Genomic DNA, 19,338 nt, shown 5'->3' with positions numbered 1-19,338 from the left:
CTCTGCGCTGGGCGCCTCCCTTCCCCCACACCCCTCCCTTCCTCCAGCCCTGTCAGGGTCTCTGAAATATTCATAGCCTCTTCTCTCGCCCTCCCCTTGCAGCCTCCGGAGGCCTCGCTGCTCATTTCGTTGCTGCCTGGATGTCCTCATCAATCACTGCCGTGGCGCCTTGGCGCTCTGCCCGCCTTCGATGCGCCCATCCATCTTGCCGAGCGCTTTCTCCACTCAGCAGGATGGCCACCTCCTGTCCCTGCTCCTGGCTCAGGAGCCCCAGCCATCCTCTGCCACAGATGTTGGCTCCCACAGTGATTCTTTTTTCCTAAAGGCAGCTGGGCTTAAAGCAAGAGCATGAGCTTTGAAGCCACCAGGCAGACCTGCCCTTGTCACTTACTGTCCCTGAGTTGCTGTGTGACCTGCAGCCTATTATGCCCCCTTTCTGAGCCTCTTCTCCAAGATGAGGATGATAACTGTCTGACAGGGCTGTTGGAAGAACTCCCAATAGGCAATGGGTGCTGGGATTCCCTGGCTGGTACAGTGAAGGTGTTCAGCTGCTAACCAAAAGGTTGGAGTTCGAGTTCACCTAGAGATGCCTTGGAAGGTCTGGTGATCTACTTCTGAAAAACCAGCCATTGAAAACCCTATGGAGCACAGTTCTACTCTGACACACATGGGGTCACCTTCCATATGGGACACCCAGGTTCACTTCCTGGCCAATGCACCTCAGGTACCACCACCACCCATCTGAAAGTAGAGGCTTGTAAGTTGCTATGATGCTGAACAGGTTTCAGCAGAGCTTCCAGACTAAGATGGACTAGGAAGAAAGGCCTGGTGATCTACTTCTAAAAATTAGCCAATGAAAACCCAAGCACAGTGATCCAATCCACACCTGATCATGGGGATGGCACAGGACTGGACAGCATTTGATTCCGTTGTGCATGGGCTCGCCACGAGCCAGGAGCCGACTCCACAGCAGCTAACAACAGCAATGGGTGCTGGGCAGCTTCTTTCCTTTTTTAATTGAACAAGCGCAGAAGTGACCCTCCAGAGGCCCAGCCTCAGAGAAACGGGCTCCAGGGTGGCGGCCCCCATACCTTCTATTCTTCGCTCCATGCTGGCTCAGACGGTGCCCTTCCCAGATGGAGGCTTAGCCCTGGCTGCAGCAGAACCACCCTGACTCCCATCTGCTGTTCCAGTGGCTCATGAGCTTTGGATTCACATGGACAGGTCTGAATCCAGGCATGACCATGCTCACTGAGCTTCCTTATCTATACAACGAGCAAAAGAATAGCCCAGCTTTGAGGGGGGGAATTAAATAAGATTCTGTTTGTGAAGCTCCTGACACTAGGCCTGGCTTCCAACTGTTGTCCCAAATGTGGTAGCCATTGTTAGACTTGGGGGTCTCTGTCAGGCACTTACATGCCAACACTTTCTCTTCCAGGGAGAAGAGAGGCTGCCATATGTGAAAAAGAGATGGACAGAGCAAAGGGAGGGAGACCACAGCTACAAGGAGAAAAAAAGAATTTTCAGGGACAAATCTCCAGCAGGGAACCCACTAATTGAATCTGTGAAGACTAATTTTGTAAAGTTAAAAAAAAAAAAAAGAATGTAACCTAAATATGACAGGGTTAGCTAGCCTTGAGGCCAATCTTAAGAATTCCTGAATACCAGTCTGGCCCTGGAAGCCTTGAAGTCACACAGGTTGTACTGAGGTTTTTCTGGGGTGATGGAGGAGAGGGTTATGTCATCCCTCTGCTTCCCCAGAGCCAAATGCCTCCCACATCCCTTCATCCACATTTTTCTGCTCTTCCCTATGCTCCCCTTCCTGAAGCCAGTGGCCTCCTACTTCCTGTCCCTGAAATCTCCAACTTCCTCAGCCTCTCCCTCAGCCCATCACCCCCCTACACAGCCACACGAATGTCTGATACATAAAACAATCTTTCACAAAACCTAAGGGCACCGGTGGGTGAGCCAGTGGGAGGAGGGAGCGTCTGTTTATTCTGATGCAGAAATGATGAAGGTTATTTACAAAAGAAAACATCTCAGCTTGGGCTCTGCCTTCTGCAGGAATCCTTTCTTGCCTTCTAACTAGCCAGCTGGGTTAGCCACTGAGCTCAGGCCAGAGGGGAGGCTTCTCCCTCGCTGGCCGCTCCCCTTACTGCTCCTCCTTCCCCCTCACTGGACCCTTCTTACTCTGCTGGCTGCACCCCTAGGGACATCTTTCCTTTATTCCTGTGTCCTACTCTGTTAGCTGCTCTCCTGACCCCACCCTCATCCCCTCTTTCTAGAACCTTATCATGTGACCTCTCTCACTCTCCTGTCCTGCCGGGAGGTTTCCTTGGGATGCTGTCGGCTGGGAGCACTGAAAGACAGGCATAGGGTAAGAGTAGCAGGTTTAGGGAGAGACACAAGGTCTCAGAACCTCCTGATAAAAGTTGTCCTGGGAGGTCCAGGGATACAAATGGGCCTAGGCTGGAGCCGCTTTTGCTGGCTTTCTGCTGCTGCTACCACTATATTTGCTTTGCAGGATCTCCTAGGGCTAGAATCCCAGGTTCCCTATCCTCCCTCTTCTGGATGATAGCATCACTAACAATAATGTTCAGCAATGTTTGAATAGTGCCGCACAGTTCACAAATCCCATTCAGAGCCATTTCTTGATTTAGAGAAATTACCCCCTACCTTCCATTTTATGGAGCCCTGGTGGTGCAGTGGTTAAGAGCTTGGCTGCTAACCAAAAGATCAGCAGTTCGAATCCACCAGCTGCTCCTTGGAAACCCTGTGGGGCAGTTCTACTTTGTCCTACAGGGTCACTAAGAGTCGGAATTGACTTGACGGCAACAGGTTTGATTTTTTTTTTCCTCTCATTTTATAGATGAGAAAACTGAGGCCCAGAGACGGAAAGGGACATCCCCTACAGTGCTGGGACCTTTGAATAAAACGTAAGTTTACCTGCTCAATTGGCTTTGAGAATTAAAGTGTAAACAGGACAGCCATTGACTTGCTGGCGGACCTTCCCTACTGTAGATGTCAGCTAAAGTTTGATCTTCCGGTTCAGCTATCTCCGCCCAACTTTATAGATACAGTTGAGGGTGTGCGTGCTGAGTTCTAGATGTGCTTAACGTTTTATGCTCTGAAGTCCATGTTTGCTCTCTAGTTCACTACTCACCACGTGTCTGTGAAGTAGGCAGGAGAGGGGTTATTCCCTCATGGCAGATAAGAAACTGAGGCCCGTGGAGCTGGCCAGAGTCTGCTCCAGAGGGACCATGAGAGAGTCAAGGCTGAGCACAAAGCACCACACTGGACACGAGGGTTGGGCCGGCAGCCACGGGCAACGCTTCCATGGGTAAAGACTGTCCGTCACACGCTCTTCTTCATGCCAGCAGTTGAGCTAATTAACTGGTTCTGTTTCCCATTAGCCAAGAGCATAATGGCCAACTGACAGCTGAATGAGTCCAGAAAGAGGAGGGGAAGGATTCCAGGCAAAGGGCCGGCCCTCTCTGCTCATTCACTCAGCCATTATGCCATGCTTGCCAGGAGCCGAGGGGTCGGGAGTGTGCAGGCAACAGGGATGAGTCAGGGAACAAATATGACACAAGTACATATTATACTAACTGCTAACTCAGGAACCAACTCGACAGCACCTCACAAACAACTGACTTAGGTGCCAGGTACTATTCTAAGCACTTTACATGCTCATTTAATGCTCAAAACAAGCCTATGATGTGGGTCCCATCATTAATATCCCCACTTGACAGATAAAAGAATGAGACAAAGAGAGGTCAAGTGACTTGCCTAAGATCACTATGTATAACATTATTAGATGCATAGAAAAAGAAAAGAAAAAAAAAAAAAAGGCTGGAAATACACCAACCTGCTCACTACTGCGTCTGTGTTAGGAAGTACAGTAGTCCCCCTTATCCACAGTTTCACTTTTGTCGGCTTCAGTTACCCTTGGTCAACTGCAGTGCGAAATGTTAACTGAATACGTAGCATGATGAAATCTCACGCCGTCCCATTCCGTCATTCACATAACTTTTATTACAGTATATTGTTATAATTCTTCTATTTTATTATTATTGTTGTTAATCTCTTACTGGGCCTAATTTATAAATTAAGCTTTATCATAGGTATGTATGTATAGGACAAAACAGAGTACATATAGGGTTTGGTACTATCCACGGTTTCAGGCATCCATGGGGGGTCTTGGAATGTATCCTCCACAAATAAGGGGGGACTACTGTAGTTTATGGGTATTGTTTTCCATAAACCCTTTCTTCCAAATATTTTGTTATATTACATAACTATGATTCTTAAAGGTGCGTATTGGACTGAAAAACAAAAAGAATTGATAGCAGCCATGAGAAGCAGAGAAAACATTATATGTCTTCCATAGAGGAGAAGCGTTTACTTTTATCCCAGGAAGATCGGCCAAGTGTTTTTTAGAGGCAACCTTGAATGATGGGGGTGTATTTGAACCTGTGTAGAAGGGACACGTCTGGAATGCAGCGGAGCTGAGACTCAGGGCCCAGAGGGTTAACATTGAACTTAGAGATTTGGACAAGTGGAGTGTCTGATACCATAGCTCACACTCTGTCTCCGCTACCCACATTAGGAGATAAGAAATGCCAGGTCCACAGGAAGGCCAACAATCAGTCTGTCACTAGCCCTCCATTACCCCATCCCTCATCTCTCTGCCTCACGTCAAGGCAGCCTTGGGTTCAGTACCACAAACAGCTCCTCCAGACTTGGAGTAACCCAGGCCACTATTAGCCTCTTTAGTTTGCTGCAGTCACTGATTGTAGTACTATTTTCATACCAGTTGAGGCTGTTTGGGCTAAAGGAAGGCTTCTGGTCCAATCCCCTCACTGTGTAAAGGATGAAACTGAGGCTTTGGGGAAAATTGAGCAAGATGCCCTGTTCTAGGCACCAGGGATATAGCAGTAAACAAAACCAATCAAGATCCCTGTCCTGGACATTCTAGTGGGATTCCAGGACCCTGCTAAGTCTATTCTATCCCTTGCCTCCAGAACGTCTTATCAAGTTTCCCGAGCAGGAGGTCTCCCTGACCATCGAGGCTTCCAGGTCCACCTCCTCCAAGGAATCCTTCCTGACTGATCACCCTAGTCTGTCCCAATCTCTCTCCCTACTGAACACCCAGTAAACAGTTCAAGTGGACATGTTGTTTCTTCTTGTCAGGAGTTGTCAGTAATTCCTGGTTTCAGGTTGGAGGTTTGTCTTTCCACCTAGGAGGCAGGGATCCCATCTTCCTCTCCTCTACTCCCACCTCATAGTGCTAGCACAGGGCCTGGCATGTGGCTCAGACACTCAAGACAATTTTTTTTCTGATGATGATTCTACAATGTCTCCATGGCCTATTTTCCGATGTGTCTCAGTTCTTAAATTCATCATTCATTCACTCATTCACTCAAGGAAAGAGAAGATAAGAACTAATGGAAAATATTTGAGCATCATCCACTAAAGAAAAGAGTTCAAGCTGGGAAATGAGGGAGAAGGGGGAAGGCAGATGCAGGGAAGAGGCTTGAGGACATGACAAAACCTTAGGGGAAAACCAACATCTGGGAAGTAGGCAGGAGAGTAGCAAACAGCAGAAGCTGCGTCTTGGAAGCCAGGGGAAAAGTAGGTTTTCAGAAGGGAAAGAGCAATGGTGGCAAATTCCAGAAAGAGGCTGTCATGGATTGAATTGTGTCCCCCAAAATATGTGTCAACTTGGCTAGGCCATGATTCCCAGTATTGTTTGGTTGTCCTCCATTTTGTGATCTGATGTAATTATCCTATGTGTTATCAACCCTAGCCTTTACAGCTGTGGTTAAGGTCCTGTTTGGGAGTGAGCTGTCTGTTATGTTAATAAGGCAGGACACAATCTACAGGATTAGGTTGTATCTTGAGTGAATCTCTTTTGAGATATAAAAGAGAGAAGTAAGCAGAGAGGAGAGGGCCCTCCTACCACCAAGAAAGAAGAGCCACGAGCAGAGCTCATCCTTTGGATCAGGGGTCCCTGTGCTGAGAAACTCCTAGACCCAGGGGAAGGGTCTTTGATGACAAAGACCTTCCCCAGAGCCGACGGAGAGAGAAAGTCTTCTCCTAGAGCTGGTGCCCTGAATGTGAGCTTCTAGCCTCCTAAATTGTGAGAGAATAAATTTCTGTTTGTTAAAGCCATCGACTTGTGGTATTTCTGTTATAGCAGCACTAGATAACTAAGCCATGAAGGCATGAAGAGAAGCCACAGGCCATGGTAAGTAGGACTCTGATGGTCATTGCAGAAGCAAGTCACGGAAGTTATGGGGGCAGAAGCCAGATGTCCATGGCTTAAGGAAGTGGAGACAATGGGTACAGCTCACTCTTCACAGAAATTTGGTTGAGAAAGGAAGGAAAAAATGTAGGGTGGTAGCTGGAGGAGAAAAAAGAGTTGAGGGAGGGGTTTACTTCCTAGGACAGAAATTGGGTTAAGAGGAAGGAGTCAGGGAGAGGAAAGACATACAGGCTTGAGATGGAGGGGCGGTTATCATCAAAAGGGTTCAAGGAACGTAGGATCCAGAGAAGGCCCCTTGCCCTCACACTGGATAGAGGAGGAACAAGCGAGTGGTTTTCCAGAGAAGCTCTGAGGTTATTTGAGGAGCACAGATCAGTTTGATAGGTGTTGTGGGCAGCAGCTGAGAGCAACCTCCCAGTTGTCAGGAAGTTTGAGAAGGGAGAAGGGCTGGCCCTGCTCTTGGGGGTAACTAGCTAGGACATCAATGAAGGGGAATGGTGCTGTGAGCTCTGGGAGGCGAAAGAAAAGGAGTTGGTGGTAGATTCACCTTAGGTGGGCAGGCTAAGCTTGGCTCCCCCAGATCACCCATGAGCCTCCTCCACAAGCCTGAGGCTGCTTCTGGCCCTGCCCCTGGCTGGAGAGATGGGAATTAAGTGGGGAGGGTGGGGAATCCCCGTCCCTGGTACTCCAGCAGTACAAAGGCCCGCAGAGAAGGGCTTCCCCATCGAGGGCTCATCTGTTCCCACAATGTGCTTGCCTGTTGAACGAGATGACTGCAACAGGGAAATCACTCACAAGGCGCTGCTGTTGGCTTATTTTTGTGTGAGTAAAGGTGGATAGGGATTTAGGGCCTCAGCAAGACAGGTCCCTCAAGATCAGTCCCACTCCTGAGAAAATGACCAGCAGCTTTTACCCTAGCCCCTCACCCAGCTTCAACTTTGCTTTCAGCCAGAGAAGCCCAGTGTGTCAGTGCTGGATGGGGGACTCAGGCTTGCCCAGGGGAAGGCCCATCAGAGTGGATGCAACCATGCTCCCTGCGCCCATACGACCTGTCAGACATGGTGCTCGACTTGCCATCAGCCCATGCCTGACGCTTGCCGGGACAGGATGCACCCACCCTGCTGCAACAGCAGGCTCCAGTAATTATATGGTTTTGAGTGGTCCATCCCATTGTTGTTGAGTCAACTCTGACTTATAGGGAGCCCACCTATTTCACTGTGTTCCAGAGGGTTTTCAATGGCTGTAATCTTATGGAAGTAGATAGCTAGGCTTTTCTTCTGTGGCACTGCTGGATGGGTTTGAACTCCTAATCTTTTAATTAGTAGCTGAGCGTAAACCATTTGCACTGCCCAGGGACCTCTACTTGAATGGTCCATAGATCTCCTCTAATCTGAGATGAAATCTACCTTCCTATAACTTCCCTTTTTGAGCCCAAGCCCACCTGGAGGCCTACAGCACACAGGTGCTGCTGTTGTCCTGTGACAGGCTGTGAAGATGTGACCACAGAAAAGCCCATGCTTTCTTTATCTGCCAAGGCTTTGGCCACATGGCAGTGGCATTTGTTGTGCTGGTTCTCACCTTCCACAATACATGCTTACCCTGGAGCACGGTCATAATAACTTTGGTACAAAGGGGCTAGTGACAATGCTGAGGTCAGAACATTTCTAAAGCTTCCTGATGTGCAGCCCAGGATTCCGGAGCCGAGAGCCGGACTGCCTCCCCCGCCTCTCCCACTGCTGAGCCATAGATAGAACCAGAGTCAGCAGAAGGAGGCCCTTGGTGATACCCAGATGCCTTAGCAGGCCCAGAGCTCCCAATGGATGGGGTCTATGCCCACTTCCTCCTCCTTCTCTTCCTTGCCCCTCCCTCAACCACCTGAGGGGCACTTGGAAAGGCCCCTCTGGCACCCAGCTGATACCTGATCCTGCACCATTCTCCTCCCCTTCCCCGCCCAACACCTGCTCAGGTGAGCACTCACATGTGGCCCCCAGGCCGGTCCTCCCTGGTGAGCACTCCCTCCTTCTCCATCAGCATCTGCCGGAAAGTCCCGACCTTCTGCCGGATCTCCTCCTCTGAGTACCTGTGGTGGCACAGAGAGGGTGAGGGCTGCTGCTCCCTACGCAGTCCATCTCCCAGCCTTTGGTCACAAGTGCACATTCCAGGTTGCAATAACTTGTCTGAGGTCACAGAGTCAAGCAAGGCTCTTAGCACTGAGGAAGCTCTAGGCCTACCCATTTTGCACGAAACTAAACCAAACCAACCAACCAACCAAACAAACATAAAGGAAGAGTTATTCCTAGAGGTGGGGGGAACCCCAGGTGAGGCTGAGCCCCTCCTTTTGCCCCTCCCCCACCCCCAGGGCAGGCCTCCCTCTGACATGGAGGCTGGAGTCACTCTCTGTGACATTCAAGGTGAGAAGTGAGAAGCTTGGCCTTGACTCATGCATGACCTTTTCTGCTTCCCTGGGCTCTTTGACATCTGATCCTCACAACAGCCTTGGGGGGTGTTATGGGTTGAACTGGTCCCCCAAAAAGTTATGTTGAAGTCCTAACCCCTGTACCTGTAAATATGACCCTGTTTGGAAATAGGTGTTTTCTTTTGTTATGTTAATGAGGAATCAGATGGGTTCTAAACCTAATCCCTTTCGAGTGGTGTCTTATAAAAAGAGCAGAATAGACACAGACACACACAGGAGGAAGACAGACACCATGTGAAGATATATTTACAAGCAGCTAAGGAACACCAAGAAATGCTGGGGCTACAGAAGCTAAGAGACAAAGAAGGACCCTCCCCTAGAGCCAGTATCCTGAATGTGGACTTGTAGCCTCCTGAACAATGAGAAATAGATTTCTGTTCTTTAAAGCCACCTACGTGTGGTCTTTTGTTATGGCAACTAGGACAGGAAGTAATCAAAGCATCCTTATCTCTGAAGGTCAAGGTGCCAAGTGGCTTGCCTGGGGTCTCACTGGTTGATCCATTGCTTACCTCTGCATTGGCTTAGGATGTGGGGGGGTGGATGAAGTCTGGACCTTGAATGGGGGCTCCAGACCTCCTACTCCCCTCTCCCTCCTTTCCTGAGTCTCAGGCTGGGGACCAAAGATCCGGCATTATCTACTCCTCATTCCTGCTCCTACACTCCAGAGCCAAGCCTTGTCTTCTCTCAGTGCACCACTGTGACCCCTCCTGCCCCAGCCTCCTGAGCCCCCTGGCAACTCCCCCCCAGCATGACCTTAAAGATTTTTGTTCAGACCCTTGCCCTGCGCCTTGCACAGAGCTAGTGTCCAGTGGCTGTTGCTGAACGACTCCCTACTCCTCCCTCTCCCTTTCCTGAGCTGCAGGTTGTTGTCCTTGACAGAAGGTATGGTGGCAAAATAGGGACAGGGGTCATGTCTTGCCTCTGTCATCTGCTCACTATCACTATCTGTCCCCACCACAGGCTCAGTCCGCCCCACTCCACCTGTGCGTGAAAATGGCACATTGTTCCCTCTCAGAGATCCTATCTCTTTTCTCCCTCCCTCTCTCCTCCTTCCTTCCCTCCCTTCCTTCAGCAACCAAGCACAGTCTGACCCGCCCTTTTTGGAGTGCAATTTGGCAATTCCTTTCAAAAGTCTTTAAAAAAAATGAATAGCTCCTTTGACTCACAAATTACCTTCTAGGTTTCCCTATGAAAATAATCATGGCTGAGCACAAAGCTTTGACTCATTGGATGTTTACAGCAGGCCTGATACCCCCAACCAGGTTAGGTGCCAGCGTTTGTGCTTCCATAGCAACCTGTACCTCCTGGATCCTGACAGGTAGTTCATGCTTTAGTAATTCTGTGTTGACATGTCTGGATCCCGTGCTGGCCTGGGAGTTCCCTGAGGGAACTGGTCTGGTGTATTGTTGCATCCCCAGGACCTGGCACCATGCCTGCCACATTGTGAGTGACTGAGTGACTGGTGATGGAAAGGCAAGAAGAGTCTGAAGGTTGGATTCTCATTTTGGAAAGATGACTCTTGTGGCTGTGTGGCTGGAGGAGAGGGGCTGGAGGCAGGGAGACCTGCATTAGGCAACTGCAAAAGTTCTGGTAGGAGAGGGTGCAGTCAGAACTAGACAACAGCCCTGAAGGTTGGGGGCGGGGGAGAAATTGACTAAAAAGTGTCTGGGAGAAACGACTGAGACCTACTGAATATGCTGGGAGGTTTGAGGGCAGCATCACCATATCCACTTCTTTCCTGGATGTCTCCATGGCTACCCCTGACCCCCATCTAAGGGTCTGACTCTGCAAATTTAGGCTCCCTTGTAGCCCACTACGGGGAAGGTTGGGTTCTCCTCCCATCTCCACCTCCACCCCAGGGGAGTGTGTGGCTCAGGCCACACTATGCTGATGCTTCTAACCCAGCTTCACCAAGCTCTGGGCCCTGGATCATCAGTGTCGGCCTCAGTCCTTGTTTAGCCTCAGGCTTGGGCACGCTGCCTGGAGGTCCCTTGGCCTGGCTTGCCCATTGTGTGTGCCTAGCCCTCTGCTGGCTGGGCAGGCCTGGGGTCCAGTTAGAAGGGGTGTGTCTTCTCTGAGCAGTGGAGACACAAAGGAACTGCTCCCCATCTCATTTCTCCCTCAGGAGACCAGTCAGCCGCTGTCACCAGCACAGAGACAAACAAGGCACATCACAGCCCCCAACACACAGGGAGGCAGAGGCTGGCTGAGCCAAGGACGTGTGGCCCTGGACCAGGCTGAGTTGAGGAGGGTGCAGCCAAGCTCCCATGCCTGAGGGTCTGTAGGAGAGTATAAAGGCTGGAGGTGGGCAGAAGCTCAGGGTTTCATGAAGACCTGAAGCAACACGTGTACGGGGGTGGGGTAGAGCACTAAGGCTTGCCCCCTCTGGGGAGGGAGAGGGGGATTGAGGGCGTACTGTGTTTTAAAAGAGGCTCTTGGAGTAGAAAATGTTTAACTCTGTCTGTTTTTGCCTGAGGCCCAAAGCTTCCTAGATAATCACTTCCTCGGTCATTAATTTGATCTTCACCACAGCTCTGTGAGGGATGAGCCGCGTAATTATTCCCATTTTACAGATGAGGATACAGAACAAGGAGAGAAGGGCTCACAGCTCCAAGCCATGCTCTATCCACCTCACCTGTGTCCTCACAGAAACGGGCATGACAAGACGGGCAAGGTGGGTGGGGGATGTCTGGGACTGAGGTGGGGTCATCATGTCACGTAAGTTGTGGGCTCTGCCGCACCCCCCACTCCCATGACTGCAGGGCGCATGCAGAGGCTCCCTGGGAAGGTGACTCCAAGTGTAGCATCAATCCCCAGTGAATTAGCTGGCCATTCATCAATACGAAGGAGAGGGACTGCTTTTTAATGGGCCCAAAAGAATGTGTGTTCCTGTGACTGGTGCGAATATTTGTCAAATGCTGGAGAACCCGGTGAATAAATGCAAATGAACCAGTGTTTCTAGAATGGATATTGATGACTGGATTTTACAACAGAGCAATGGTCCCCCTGTTTATTGAGCACCTCCTGGGGCCTGGCTGGGGGCTGGGCAGCCCCGTATGTGCCTAACTTCATGGGACTCTCAGAACAATACCAAAAGGTACGTGCCACTGTCCCTAGTTTACAGGTGACTTCGAAGTGACCGTGGCTTCCACTGACCAGACGGCAGCTAAGGGGTGGGAAGCAGGTGGGGTATGGTAGCTCAGTAGCTAGCTTTGGGAGTGTCTGAGGACCACCTTGAGGGCCTTGACTGAATATCTGGAGACCTAGTGGGTTCTTCCCCGAGAGATGGGGATCCTTGATGCCCAGGGGCCTTGATGTGGGGGCGAGGGGAGAGGGAGGGGTTGACATCAAGGACATGGCCAAATGGCATCATCTTCTGCTGAGGTTGCCCTCACCTGATAGTGACCCGCACCTGTGCAGTGATGGGCTGGGGGCTCACGGAGGAAGATGTGATTCAGCTAGTGGGAGGGGCTCAGTGAGGGAGGGGTCATGGGGGTTCAGTGAATGGTGGCAGGCTTTCAGGATGGAGAGGTTCCGTGAAGAACAGGGCTTAGTGAGGAGACAGGTTCAGGAAGGGCTGGGTTCAATGAGAGGGCTCTGTGGGGTGGAGGGGCAGTTTCTAAGAATAAAGCACAGAAGGCTGGCCCCTGTCTGTCCCTGTCATCCCTCTTGTTCCTTAGTCACACCCTCCCGTCCACACTCCCCTCACTCCTTGAGTCTCCCAACTCAACAGGGCACGCAGGTTTAATGAAAGTCCTGGGGTTCTTTCTGTGGGAGGATACCCCACCCCCCACCCCTGCCCAGCCCTGCCCCTTGGGATCTCATTTCCTTTTCGCACACCCACAGCTCATCAAACCTGATCTCCTCAACAGCTGGAGGTCTCCTTGCTGTCTTTCTTCAGCATCCTCCCATCCATCCACCCCTCTCTGCAGGGACCCTCCCCATCCCCACCTGGTCCCCAGCTGGAGGGGAGCACCAAGTCCCTGTCCCCTTTCTTCTCCCCACAAGTGGTCCTGGCTGGCAGCCAGCCTTGTGCCTGGTCCCAGGCTTAGCTTCGTCCCTGTCTTCCTGGTGGCCTTAGCGAGTGGTTGTCTCTCTTTGAGCCTCAGTGTTCTCTGGGCACCCCAGGAGGATAGCAAAGGTCTTGGCTGCCTTCTGGGGAGCCCAGGACAGACAAGGGTGTGCTGGGCATAGAATGGAGAGCTCCAGCCTGGGCAGTGTCTGGCCCAGCTGTGGCTCTAGGCCCAATCCCATGCACAGGGAGTTTCTGGTTTCTCAGCTCACTGATGGCGCAGGTCTGATGGGCAGGCCCAGATCCCCACTTCCCCTCCCTCAGCAGTCAGCCCACTAGGTTCCAAGTACTCAGGGCAGATGCCAAGGGATCTCCTGGGACCACCAGCTCTCCTTGGAGCTGCACAACAGGGATCTTGTTCTCTGTTTCTTTGCCTCCGCCTCCATGTGTAAGGGCTGTCCTGTCTCCACTCGACTTGGATGAGAGGGCTCCCTAAACCCTTACTGACTGATGGGTGGACTGAGAGGTTGGGGATCTCCCACGTGTCCTTCTTCTTAGCCTGACAAACTCCTACTCATCCTTCAAGGTCCATTCAAATGTCTTCTCCTCTGAGCTCCTGAAGCAGTTGACCCTGCGGGTCCTATAACTCTGATTTTAATCTGCCTCTTGGTGGAGTTGATCATAAAAATGCCTATTTCCCTTCTTAGACAGACGCAGGGGTGAGGGGTGTCTGTGAGAACAGGAAGTGACTCTAGTCTGGCCCTGGGGCCCCAGCATTGCCTAAAACAGCTCCAGCACCCTTATGTGCTCCTGAGACTGGTTCTGTACTTGTTGTTGTTGCGTTTGAACAGCAGACCTTTCAGTTAGCAGCCAAGTGCTAAACCACTATGCCAGCAGGTCCCTATAAGTTGCCTTTGACTCGGCTCCAGCTCATGGCAACCTTGAACTAAAAAAAAATCTGTTGCCCTCGAGTCGATTTCGACTCATAGCGACCCTTGAACTAGACAGGGTGAAACCAGAGCTAGGTTCTGGGTGCGGCGCCCAGGATGCCTTTTCTGAGCAGGAAGACCTCACACATAGTAAAGCCCATTGTGCTTTCCTGCACTGAGTCCAGCAGCAGGTTGGCAGAATCTGGACAGCTTGATCCACCCATGTTACACAAGGGGAAATTGAGGCCTCTTATTTTAAGTGAGGAGCCTTGGTAGTGCAGTGGTTAAGAGTTACCGCTGCTAACCAAAAGGTCGGCAGTTGGAATCCACCAGCCACTACCTGGAAACCCTATGAGGCAGTTCTAGTCTTCCTATAGGGTCGCTATGAGTCGGAATCGATTCGACGACAATGGTTTGGTTTGGTTGATTGCCACTGATGGTTACATGCCTCTCTCCTGTCTAGACTGGATGATTCTGGAGGTCAGGGACTGGGTCTGTTTGGCCTCTATGAATCCCAGCCCAGTTCAGAGCGTGACATAGAGCAGGCATTCAAAGACAGCTTATTGAATGAATAAACTAATAAATGAATGAAAGGTGAGCTTGGTTTGCACGGTGTCATTCCAACTGGTTCAGATCCTGGTCTTTTGCCAGGACTCTGCTTCTGGGCTCCGCCCCCGGTCCCAGCTCCGCCCTCAGGTCCCGCCCAGCACTTTCTGACTCCGCCCCAGACCCTTCGGACTTGCCCCTCGATCCTGACCCTCCCCGCGCCCTAGACTCTGCCTGCCATCCAGGCGCCGCTCGCGGTCCCATTTCACTCCTCGCCCCCGCCGGCGGCCGCTCACCCCTGCTCCTCCATCATCTCCTGCAGCTCCATGCACTTGAGCTCCACGCGCCGCTTGCGCTCATGGTCCAGGATCTCGCGGTGCGCACGCTTCACCAGGCCCGGCTCGGCGGCGCGCAGCTCCTCCTCGGCCCGCGGCCAGGCCCCGGAGGAAGCGCCCGGCTGCGGAAATCCATTCGAGGCATCGGGCGGGGATGGCATGCTGGCTGCCCCGTTGTTCACCGTGGAGGACATGGCGCTGGCTCCGGAGCCGCTGGCCTCGGCCGCCGACCCTGCGGGACAGACACAGACCCGGGGCGGGATGGTTACTTCTCGGCCACCTGCTAAACTGCTAAACTCCTCTGTGCGCAGGTTAATCCTGGAGATTTAAGGGTCCACTCACGGCGCTAATCCGCTTCCCCTCACGCTGGAAAGGAGGGCGGGCTGACGGTGGGTTTGCACCTTTGGGTCACACCTCAGGGCATGAGGAGGGATCGGGTACTAGGCTTTCTCCATCTGTAAAGTGGGTGGATACAGGCTGGACTAGCGGCTTCTAGGCCCTTTGGCTTGGAATCATGGCCTCTCAAGGAACTGTAGCAACGACCTAGAATGGCCTTTTCTGCCTTGCGCGAATGCCGGGAGATGCCCATCCCGCTGTTAGCACACCTCGCTAACTCCTAGTCCACCCAATCCGTCTCTGGGAATCACTGATTGCCAGTTTTATTCTTGTTTTTCCTTCAAGCTCAATGTAAACTGCCTCCCCTCTACCACTGTCCTGCCTCTACCACTGCCCGCCCCTCTGGCCTATGGCTCACAGACCACGTGTGCCTTGCCCCCCTCACTCCCCTCTCCCTTGTCCTGGCTCTGGCCTGTGGGGTCACAGACCGCATGTGCCCCACCTCCCAGCCTGCTCCCAGGGCTGCCCTGCAGAGACCGGAAGATAGAGCCTTCTCTACGTGCAATTCCATTCCCACCCCTGGTGCAAGTTCTGGTTTCTACTTTGATCTGGCCAGCTTCTCCAAAGCCAACATTCCAGGTGGCGACCTAACCCACACTGAAGCCCACAAGACTGTCCCCTTCCTTGTTCTGGAAACACTTTGTTCTGATGATGTGGCCAAATGTGATATTGACATTAACTTTCCAGGTAGCCACCTCTTCCTGCAGGCTTGGAGTGGGGTAGGGGGTGAGCATGGCTTGGGAGGTAAAGAAGCCCTGGCCCCATGCTAGGCACAAAGTAGAGGACCAGATCACACACACATACCAAGGACCTCCATCTTCACAGGGAGGAGGCACCTCCTGAGCTATTTCCATTTCCTTTCTCCAAGGCTCTGCTAGTTGCTAAGCAACAGGGAGGCCTCCTTCCCAGGGAGTGGGATGGGAAGAAGGGAAGGGGTGGATAGAGATGGGAAGAGAAGAGGGATCGGACACGTCTGGGCATGAAGGATGGGTCTTCCCCTACAACCACTCCCCCAACACACACTCCCCTACTGGCCTCAGAGTGATGGGGGTGGGGCTGTTGAGAGCCGCAGAGACTGAAAGGTAAACAGAGAGAGGGACCATGAGAGTCTCTGAAGTGGACAGAGTGATGGGGTGACAGTGGTGATGAGAACATAAGTTCCTTTCACATGACTATCCCCAAGAGCCCCAAGTCCCTGGGATCTAGGCCAGGCTCCTCCACTGCTTGCTGTGTGACCCTGAGGAAGTCACTGCTGCTCTCTGAGCCTTTGAGCCCCACCTGTACCTGGGAGCATCATCCAGGTTCTTCAGGAGAGGGGGCAGCAGCTCCTGGAGATTTACAGACAAAAGCTGCCCTTCTAACCCCTCTCTCAGGACCCCCTCCACCCCTAAACCCTGCTGGCTTCCCACCTCTGTCCCTAGCCAGCCCTGCACCCCCAGCTCCAGCAGGGCTTCTCCTGGGATGCTTCACAAGCATCACCCACTCACCATGCCCTAAACACCCACCTTGGCCACTGTGCCTGGCTCATGGGTGATTCCTACTGCTACTGGTCACCAGAGACCGAGACATGTGTGGGATATGAGAGACCTTCTTTGCCCTGGCCCACTGCACGTCGCTTGTCATGAAGTTTGGTCTCTTATCCTCTCTTCTTGACATCACTGACATTTGTTCATGTCCTCCTCTCATTTGTTACCACCCTAACCCAAGCCCTGTCCTCTCACTCTGGTTTACTCCCTCCCCTCAGGCATCTTTCTGTCCACCCTCCATTAGCAGTCTGGGAGATTGGTCCAGGAGCAAACCAGACTGTGTCCTGCCCTGATTAACAGCCTCCAGTGGCTTTGTCACCTTGCCTTGATATGGTGATATGAGCTTGCCTCCCAGTCTAGCCTCATCCCCCACCACTTACCACCCCACACACATCCTTCATCTCTCTTGCCTCCAGGCCTTTCTATTTGCTGCTCCCTTTCCCTGGGATATTCTTCACCTGATTCCTGCTTGTCCCCAAAGTCACTGCTCATAGGCATCATCACCTTCCAGAAGCCTTCCCTCACCGCTCTGGCTGGTGCCACCTTCCCAGAGCTCTTGCTACTCACTGTTAGTCATTGCGAGTTTGCAATCTGGCTTCCCCTTGGCTGAGGCCAGTTTAGCGTTTGACCTCTAGTGCCAGCAAATTGCCTAACAGCTGTGGAGCTCAATGCACTGGTTGTGCAAATGAAAGACAACTAAAGAGGAGGTGAGATGAAGGAATATATGGAATAGTCCTAAATAGAGCCTGCAAGACCCCTCACATTCCGCCTTATGCTCTCCTGTAACTTCATCCCTTGCCACATCCCATCCTGCAACCAACATCCAGCTCCTCAGCCTTGATCATTACTCTGGGTTGAATTGTGTCCCCCTAAAAGATATGTTGAAGTCCTAACCCCCAGGACGGTGAAGGTGACTTTCTTTGGAAACAGGTCATTGTAGATGTAATTAGTTAAGATGAGGTTATTAGGGTGGCCCCTAATTTCTTTATGACTGGTGTCCTTATAAAAAGAGGAAGAGAGACACAGGGATGATGGCCACATGAAGATGAAAGCAGGGATTGGTGTGTTGCTCCCATAAGCCAAGGAACACCTGGGGCTACCAGCAGCTGGAAGGGACAAGGGAAGATCCTCCCCTAGAGACTTCAGAGACAGCATGGCCCTGCTGACACCCTAAATTTAGACTTCTAGCCTCTAGAACTGTAAGAAAATAAATTTCTGTTTTAAGCCACCCACTTTGTGGTAATTTGTTCCAGAAGCCCGAGGAAATGAAGACAATCATTGTTCTCTAAATATGCCCCATCACTCCTCTGTGCCCTCACCCATGCTGTTCCCCTTTGCTGGAATTCTGTTTCCCTTCTCTACCTAGTGTATTCAGAAGTTCTCCCTAAAATTTTAACTCATCCTTCAGGGCCCAGCTCAAATGCCACCTCCCCTGGGAAGCCTTCCCTTTTTCTGGGGAAGATGAATCATTCCCTCCTTGCGCTTCTAAAGCTTTTGTCCAGATTTCTTTGATATTTGTCCGAATTTCTTTGATACGACATTCAGACGCTGAGGTTCAATCTGTTGCTTGCCTGTCTGCCTCCCCTTTGAGACTATGAGCCCTTTGAGGGAAGGGGACCATCCCTTCCTCTCCGGGTCCCCAGGGCCTACCCTAGCACCTGGTCCTGTTGGAGACAGGTGGAGGGGTGGGGAGAAAATGCTAAGGCCCCAGCCAGGGCCCTTGGGGTCAGGTGCTAAGCAATGCTGCTCTGCATGCCTTCTTTTTGACCTGGGCCAGAGTTCCTTGAGGACAGGGGAAGGGGAGCTGGCAGGAGCTGCTCTGAATGCACTCAGATCTCCAGACTCCTGAGAAATTCTAGCCCCAGCACTGGGGGAATTCCTGGGTGAGACTGCTAGGCTGCTGAAGGCAATCTTTGCAGAAATGACTGAGGAGGAAAAGGAGAAGGGTGTAAGGACAGGAGGGAGCAGATGCAGCCTGGATTTTCACTAGGACAGATGGTGGATTGTACCAGTATCACCTGGTGAGTGGAAAAGGAGCCAGGCAGGCCATTAAAAGGATGCTCACTGATCTTCTAGAGGAGGGAGCAGTAACCACAAGGCACTGGTGCCAGTCCCCTAGGAGTGAGCCATTGCAGACTACCCCACTTCCTTCCAAGTCACGGTTGCAGGGCCAGCAGACCAGGGGGTTGCTGCAGGCGCAGGGTCTCTCAATAAGGCGTCTGACATCATCTTTTATAAAATCCTCGTGAGATTTCATAAGGAGAAGGAGACATTGTGCTGGTAGCTACTAATATTCTACTGTTGTAATCGGTTGATTGATCGACCTATGCTCAAAGGGAGCTGATTAATGGGTCAGTGTCATATTAGATGGAGGTATTCAGTGGAGGACCGCATGGCTCTGTCCTCAGCTATGTCTAGTTCAGTGTGTTCACCATTGACCGAATAGGAACACTGGGAGCCTGATGATCAGATTCACCAAGGGACTCAACAGGCTGGGAAGATGGAAGGAATCTAAGAAGGTAAAACAGTATAGTGAGGCATGCCACATTCTGAAGCTGAATCCAAACTAACTTTCTAAAATTGGAACAGGGTAGACATAGTTTAGCAGCAGCATATTTAGAGAAAGTTTTTAGGGGTTTTAAATAATCACAGACTCAGTTTGAGTGATATCATGGTGTGGCTGTCAAAAAGTACACGTCATCCAAAAGAATTGAAAGCAGGAACACAAATAGGTACTTGTACATCAATGTGCATTGCAGCACTATTCACAATATCCAAAAGATGGAAACAACCTAAATGTCCATCAACAGATGGATGGATAAACAGAATGTACTATATATATATATATAT

General features: G+C 51.4%; 1 protein-coding gene across 1 annotated transcript in view; it reads right to left on the bottom strand.

The window, feature by feature from the left end:
• The window catches only part of SRRM3 (serine/arginine repetitive matrix 3), a 56,881-nt gene that overhangs the window by 19,325 nt on the left and 18,218 nt on the right, over positions 1-19,338 (bottom strand). The window contains exons 2-3 of the mRNA XM_023740271.1: positions 14,528-14,798; positions 8,247-8,348 (exon numbers count right to left, since the gene is read on the bottom strand). Coding sequence (XP_023596039.1) covers positions 8,247-8,348; positions 14,528-14,760 — 335 coding nt within the window. The 5' untranslated portion in view covers positions 14,761-14,798. The remainder of the gene's footprint in view (positions 1-8,246; positions 8,349-14,527; positions 14,799-19,338) is intronic.

This window comes from Trichechus manatus, unplaced genomic scaffold (assembly GCF_000243295.1).
Source record: "Trichechus manatus latirostris isolate Lorelei unplaced genomic scaffold, TriManLat1.0 scaffold00151, whole genome shotgun sequence".
Lineage (NCBI taxonomy): Eukaryota > Metazoa > Chordata > Mammalia > Sirenia > Trichechidae > Trichechus > Trichechus manatus.
Note: the sequence above shows the minus strand (reverse complement) of the source record. Positions and strands in the feature narration are given on the sequence as shown.